General features: G+C 37.3%; 2 protein-coding genes across 2 annotated transcripts; one reads left to right on the forward strand and one right to left on the reverse strand.

The window, feature by feature from the left end:
- Positions 1–952: 952 nt before the first annotated feature.
- Positions 953–1746, reverse strand: MELLADRAFT_93985 (uncharacterized protein; the record flags this gene model as incomplete). Its single annotated transcript, XM_007416781.1, has 5 exons — positions 953–1057; positions 1166–1223; positions 1307–1344; positions 1434–1509; positions 1610–1746. The coding sequence occupies 5 exons, from the start codon at positions 1744–1746 to the stop codon at positions 953–955; spliced, it is 414 nt and encodes a 137-aa protein (XP_007416843.1).
- A 2279-nt stretch (positions 1747–4025) lies between these two features.
- Positions 4026–7408, forward strand: MELLADRAFT_112285 (uncharacterized protein; the record flags this gene model as incomplete). Its single annotated transcript, XM_007416794.1, has 6 exons — positions 4026–6024; positions 6131–6278; positions 6374–6426; positions 6490–6676; positions 6770–7057; positions 7129–7408. 6 exons carry the CDS (start codon positions 4026–4028, stop codon positions 7406–7408), a joined length of 2955 nt encoding a protein of 984 aa, XP_007416856.1.
- Positions 7409–7914: the final 506 nt, after the last annotated feature.

The following is a 7914-nucleotide window of genomic DNA, read 5'->3' on the forward strand; positions in this document are numbered from 1 at the left end:
GAAAGAGAGATGATTGAGGATCACCTACCTCCAATGGCAAAAGGACATCAACATCAATCTAGATCAGTGTAGATTACCTAGAGAGTTAGTGTTGTGAGCGGTGATTGAGATGAAAAGACATGTGTTTATGTATACATCTAATGTAGTTGTGATATGCTTGTTATGGAGTCTATTAGTATGGCAGCATTACATGGTTTCCCACTCATAAGGGTATAATCATTAGCATTGATGTCACTCAGAAAATGCCACACCATTCAGACTTTGATAAATGCAAGCAGTCCTATACATTCAAGCTCCTTTTCTTGGCAAAGTACCTGTAGCCAAGTACGTCAGTACCAAGAACTGATTAAGCGTAAATATCTTCTATCAAATAGCTGACATCATCTTTCAGGGGAATTGTTGTTCAATTGGGAAGTTGTTATTGATGTTTAATTAAACCAATGAATGTGCCAGGAGCAGGAATACTTAGTCTAGTGAGGTTTGGCTGTTTTATGTTTGGACATTTCTCCCCCTTTTGACTTCATTTTCCTAGCTCTATAGATTCCAACCTTGTGACAATTTAAAATTTCCTATGGCTGGCCTGCAGGCTGGGAGCACAGATCTTCTCTCATTTTTCATCAATAGACAATATAGCTACCATCTCTTCTGAATTCTTCATGGCAGAAGTCTTGCAGAAGCCTTATCAGGAAAAATGTGTTGGATAAAACAACTCCAAAGGACATAAAAACTTTCAAGATGGCTATCATATAATTAAAGTTGAACTTGTAAGCTGATATCAAAGCACAACAAGAACAAAAAATACAAGAGCAATCATAAGAAACATTTTAACAAAGTAATCAAACAAAAAGAATACCCAAAATCACAACAAAACTCAAAGTAAATTTGTCTATGTACACCTTCTTTGCACTTCACTAGATTTGTCTCTTGATCAGCTGGAAAAATATATCAAAGCCTAATAATTCTCAGTTTTATCTTTTATATGAATTGCTGGATCAAGTCCTGCTTCACTGTAAGTGATCGCAATAGAGATATTGCTGGTGATACAAACAAAGCCAGGCTATTTCACAACGAAATCCCATATCAAGGGGAAAAAGTCAGTAAAGGATTTTTTCAATTCAGCGTAAAGAAACTCATAGTGATAGATAACAAAAGCGTATATGCTCACATAGTTTTCACATGTGTTGAGGATTTTCAGTTTGGCTTGCCTTACTGTGGCAGGATCACTACATAATGAAGATTAACAAATCAAATTGGGTTTATTGGGAACTATGAGCATTGATCGTCAAAGATTGTGAAACTCACTTACAGCTCAAGTTTTGTCACATTCACGGCTTGCAAGCGAACCTAAAGGGAAGTGAACGAACCAATTCAAATGGTTCATGAATGGTTGAGCACAATTTGACATAAAGTGGATGTGAGGCGTAATAACTTACCTTACAACTTCCATGAAAAATCTCGATTGTCTTATCCACTTGGATCAGATCTTTGCGAATTGTTGAGTTTATGGCGCTGTATGTTGTTCAACCGAAATGATAAGACTCAAGACCTTCACCAAGAGGGAGCCGGATTGTCGACTTGTAGTTTGCATATAAGTCTGTGGAACACTTACTGATCGCAATCAACCTCTCTGATAGGCTGGATCGCTCCCGGATGACAAGTCACGTTCCCAACTTGATGTGAAGTTTCTATTGCCATCGTAGCTGCAAGGGCAAGAATTCTGGATAAGATTTTGACCAATAACATCATTGATGAATCAAGATTTGATCGGATTTTTCTGGTTATCTACAAAAATCCTCTTTGATTTGTTTTTCGACAGGGAGAAATGGGATTGGATCTGTGTTCACTTTTTATTGCAGATTGTCACTCCCTATACATAGCAGAGACTCGGTCTGCTCACGAATGCATAGAAATCTCGTCATCGGATTTGATCGATGATCTATCGTCGAGTCAATGAATACGATGGTAAGACGGGCTAGCACGTCATTGAACCACATGGTGATGGTCTATGATCATCTGGATGTTTATCATCAGAACTCGAAATTGAATTATCGAACCAATCGTGTCGTCGTGGTAAGCCAATCAACACATCACACGATCAGAGTTTTTCAGGATTCCCAATCACCAACGGGAGCACGAGGAATTGGCGACATTTATTGACGGGATTGCGTAAACAGTGTTTTTTTTGATCAGCGAACACCAAGAATCAACAAAACGAGTCATTTTGATTTTGTCGTGATAAAGATCATCATCATCACCGTTTAACTTTCTCAAGATCTCTCCAGGACATGAATGCGAGCTCTTGTCGTCGAAGATAATCGTGATGATCTTGAAGTTGATCACTCCGAATCCAACCAAGAAACACGTACATACTCAAGAGTGGTCTATAGCATCCGATCAAGCCTCTCGAATCCAAAACTCACTGTTTGCCATGGAAATTCTGTTATTTGACAGAGGATCTCAAAGCAAGAATTTAGATCACTATCACAATCGATGGAACTGTACTCTATTACCTGCGAGCCATTTTTATCGCTCCTTACCCAAAGACACAATTATACCACCCCGGACGTATTTTAAAATTGGGCATCAGCTAGTGCTAATCTATTTGAGAGGTTTATGGGTTTTATTCATGTACCCTTTCTCTTATCCTACCGTATTCAACATTTTTTTGAAGTTTACTTTGGAATTCAATCAGTTCAATCAGTTGCAGATCTCTTGAAGCTTTGGTACTTCCAACAAAGACGCGAAGTTTGGTATGTAAGAACATGTAGACAATGTCAATATGATAGAGGGGTGACCTTTGTGGGAGGGGTTCTTGAGCTACTAGTTTAGACTACATACACCAGCCATCAGAAGAAGAATGAATTTGTTCAACTCAAGATAACTACTGAGACTGAGACTTGTTAAAGATCAGTGCAAGAGAGGAGTGAGAACATAGCGTCATCTGGGTCGCCAAACAAACTTCACGAAATCTTGACTGAAAGAAACTTGACGAAAGTGCAACGTGGATTCAAGACCACTTGACTAACCTTGCGACACATGAGACCGCAATGTGATTGGGTGGAGAGAACGATCGAAGGAAAAGACTATGGAGTTCACATATCTTTTTTCTCATGCTTCGTTTACACCGGTGTTCGTTTGAATTTACTCCTTAGCTACAAATGGATATGCGGGAAGAAGATTTTTAGTTCTCAAAGTCTCTCCGGCTCTTCGGCCGCACATGAAAACAAACCACACAGACAATCCGCCAAATGACCTGATCAGCCAAGCACGGACCCGATTGTGTTTATTGAAGTCATGGAGACATTGGTAAAGAAAGTGTGCGTGGTGGATTGTGTTATCGTTGGTGGTGGTGGTGGATGATATGGTGGATAGGGGTGATGATGAGAATCTATACGTACAAGAGAGAGACACGTGTGGTACCATGGCTGTATTTTGAATGAAGTTTGTTTACTGTATTTTAGTGAACGCGTCGATTTAGTGTTTGATAGATTGTATTGGGGAAGAGGGGGTGGCGCGCGATGAAAAAAAGTAAATAAACAAACAAACAAACAAACAAAGCAAGATTAGATAATCAAGTCCCGGAATTTCACACCATCTCCTTTATTTACCAAGAATTTGAAGTTTCGATATTTTCTGATCTTGAACTCACCATATCCATCTACTTATACCCGAGATAGTCTTATCCTTCGAAACAAATTCGAAACAACAAATATTCAAAAGTAGAAATAGAAATGACTTCAATGAGAGTAATGGATTAAGGAGACTGTTAAATTATTCGATCACTTTCTCAATCATCAATCCAACTCTGGTTTCTTCTCCTTTCACTCAAGATTCTCATATTCACGTAACGAACTAGGCAACGACTCAACGACCAAAACAAACGTAGAAAGATTTGAGTATAAAGGAGATCCATCCAATCCAACTCAACTCGCTTCGTAATTCCTCAACATAACTTTCAATTCTTTTTATTCAAGACAAGATATCTTCTTTTGTTATATATATACCCTTCTTTGAAAGACTCAAACATGACGAATAGGCAACCGCTTCCAGATTGGTTAAAGCTAGTAACACTCACCTATCAAAATTCAGATCAAGTCACCACCGGCTTAGTGCAATTACCGATCACTTATTCTGGGGCACCTATTCCACTTGCTTGGCCATATACTTCAATCGATCAAATTCAAACACAAACTCAAACATTGGCTTCAGATGCACCATTACCGACTCAAGTGGTGCATTTTTATGATGGTAGTGGTCCTTTCACTGTGATCAGTGGTACTATCATCACCGATGTGAATTCAATGCCAAAACCAACCGGAGTTCCTAATCCGAATCCTATCAATTCTAATCAAAATACTCAATTATCAACTATGACTGATATCAATATACCAACAAACTCACAATCAATATATCCTGTAATTATATCAACTATCACTGTTACCGCACCTTCACCACCTACGCCAAATTCGACAAATCCACTTATAGCTGAAAACGATCACCGTCAATCCACTCCAGCTACTGCACTTATCGCTGGATTCATCAATCTACTCATTCTGTTGGTCTTCATCGTCCTTGCTCTCTTGATTTTCCTATTACGCCGTCAAGGACGTCGTAGAAGACAATACGATCATGGATCACCTCATCATTCAACAGAACCAGTTCAATATGAATTCAATTCAGCACTTTTACCACAACATCATCATGGTAGTCAAACACAACATCATCCACTGGATCGTTTACGTGATCAAAATGAATGGATTATTTCAGATGAACATAAACCAGAACAAGACGAAAAGTCACAAGAAAAACCAACGCCTAAACCAGTTCAACAGATGCTTAGAGGATATGAAAGTCGAGAAAGAAAATTAACTGCATGGAAGAGGTTTCAAGTGGCACTCAGACATGAATTTAATGCGGTGCTACAATCTTTTTCGATTGAATCAAATGAACGTCAAAATAGTCCTAGAGGACCTACTCATTATAGAAATCCAGATGAAAATCAATATCATAATCCATATCATGATCCATCGATTAGTACTAATACGTTTACTCGAGTCAAGAAATGGTGGGATTCAGTTCTAACACCTCCATCTTCATTAATGAGTGTACCACATACATTCAAAACGATTTCAGAATCTGATACAAGTAATAGTGAGATTGATATACCTGATCAGGATCTTCATCCTAGACTTCAACCTACAGAAGAAGCACCATTTATTTTTAATAAATCTTCTACACTTTCTCCTTCTATCAATACACCTATTGAAAATTCTCCATCTTATCACAACACGCCTCAGAAGACTTTACCTATACTTGATCTTTCTGCTTTAAAAGTTATCAAAAAGTCAAAACAATCTATTAAACCAAGTAGATCTAAAGAATCTAGCAAACCTAGTCAATCAAAATCCATCAAGTCTCGGTCTTCGTCTCACCAAAAGCCTGATTTAGATCATCCTCCTTTACTTGAACATGCTCATGGTCCAAGTGAAGATGAAGCTGATGATGGTCATAGTATTTCAGGCGGATTAGATTCACCACTAGAACATTTTCATCCATATGGGTTACCACTTCATTCACCATCAGTTACAAGACCATCAAACGAAACTTCTACTTCAGGAACTCCTAATGCTAGAATCGATTCTTTTGCCAGACGAATCAGACCCAAGAAAAACTCACCAAGACTAAGTCCACCTCAATTATTGAGTAGTCCATTTCAAAGTGGATCATCACCCAGATCGATTTCATATCAATCAGGTCTTACACCTACTAGTTCATCACCTGGAAAGATTCTTGTATTGAAAAAACAAAAAAGATCTTCAGGAACTTCAGATCGACTTAGGTTTCCTTTACCTCCTGTTACTGATCATCAAAAAGAAAAGTTTGTGGAAGTTTTACCTACTGGGATTGGTTCGAGTAGTGGTGCTTCTAGAACTACAGAAGATGAAGAGATCCTCTTTACTGGTAGACGTAAGAGTTCTATTAGTCATTTAGCTGGGGTTAGTGAATTAGGTGTAGTTGATACAAGTCAGTCAATTTTTTCCTTCTTCTAACTTTTTATTTTATCCAAATTGATAATTTGTAATCTGATCTTTTGTTGGGTGGAAAATTTGGTTGTTTTTTTGGTGATCAGGTACTCAGAGTCAAAGACAATGGACTCAAGATGGATCTTATGTTTCAGAAGATTTGTTTTATGTCAGACCTAGATTAGCTACTTTCAAAGATGGTCGTTGGATTACTAATACTCCTAGTGATGAAGGAAAACGTGATCATCAAGTTGGGTAAGTTGATCAAAAATATTGATGTTTCTTTTGGCATTGTGCATTTTCTGGATGGTGTATAGATACTAAAGTTTGGTTTCTTTGGGTTTTTTTAGGAGTAGATCTGGTGGCGATGATTTAGATATTATGATTACTCCTAAAGGAAACAGTTGAGTTCTTTCCTAATAGATCAATCTGGTTCTCTTACTTATCATTGCATTTTTTATAATAGATTATAATAGAGAAATGATGAAGTCTACAAAAGAGTTTCCAAGTTTTAATGAAAATCGTAGAACAGTTAATAGATGTGTTTCAAGTAATTGGATCGAAGGTGGAATTGGAATTGGAATTGGAATTGGTGGAATCAAAAGTTTTTTTAGAAGTTCTGGTCATCGAGCTGTTTCACTTCCAATCGATAGGTAAAAAACCCCATTTCATGCAAATCTTGGAAAATAATTGAATCGTGAACTGATTTTAAGATTTTTTTTTTCAATTTTTGGATTTCTTTGTAGACCTACAATAGAAGATTATAGTTCATCTTTTCTTGGTCATGATACCAAAGATTTAAAAGTCCTTAATCGAAAACTTTCACCACTTGATCAATTAATGAAAAAAACTAGAAAACAAAGTCAAACTTTTAAAGAAAATGAAAATCGAACTTCTAAGAGTACTATAACGACAGATGATGATGATGATAGGAGTGTTTACGATGATGATGATGATGAAAATAGTTTTGACGATGATGAAAGTTCCAGATTGTTGAGTCGACAATCTCGTTATTCTAGAGCTACTCTCGGACAGTGCGTTTAATTTCTTTTCCTTAAATTTTCATTAATCTTGATTGACTGATTTTGATTCTTTTCTGGTACAGACGATTGGTTGTTGGAGATGATATTTTAAGTTTGAAAGGATCATTACAAAAGAGTCAAAACGAAAGAAATTTAAATGAAAGGTTCAAAGATTCAGAAGAAGAAACGCAAGCCAATGACGATACAGAAATTGGATTAAAAGAGGAGGAAAAAGTCAAGGATAAAGGAAAAGATAAAGTTATTGAAGTTGGTGTTGATAGAGAGGGAGAATCTGATCTCTCTTCGGCTAGTCTGTATGGTACACCTCTTTGTAGATCTCATCATAAGAAATCTAGTGATTAAAGATTATCAGAACAAAGCGTTTTCGGATTCGTGGGTTTTGCGATTAGTGTTATTTTGATTTGCTCTTTTTCTGTTTCTCACTCTATTATTTTGTTAAAGTTTTTCTTGATTAACATTTCTTGATTAACATTTCTTGATTAACATTTCTTGATTTTTTGTATGATTTGACGTAGTACATATTATATCGGGTGGGAGAATTTTACACCACCACCTTTACACCGGCTTTGTCGGTGTAAAGTCGCTTTGGTGTAAAATTCAATAAAGGGTGGTGTAAATTAGAATTTTACACTCGATCGTTTTTTTTCGAGTGAGTGTAAAAAAATTTGGTGTTTCATGTGCGGTGTAAAAATCGGGCACCCCGGCGCCGGATTTAATTTTACACCGCAAGTTTTACTACCTTTGCTAAAAACGTTGACCGGGTCGACCGCGAAGGAGAACAGAACAGATGCCAAATTTGGCCGCAGCCTGCTGCGCAGCGCATCCAAATTCAAATTTCGCTCGATCCA

The sequence above is a fragment of the Melampsora larici-populina genome (assembly GCF_000204055.1).
Source record: "Melampsora larici-populina 98AG31 unplaced genomic scaffold MELLAscaffold_64, whole genome shotgun sequence".
Classification (NCBI taxonomy): Eukaryota; Fungi; Basidiomycota; class Pucciniomycetes; order Pucciniales; family Melampsoraceae; genus Melampsora; species Melampsora laricis-populina.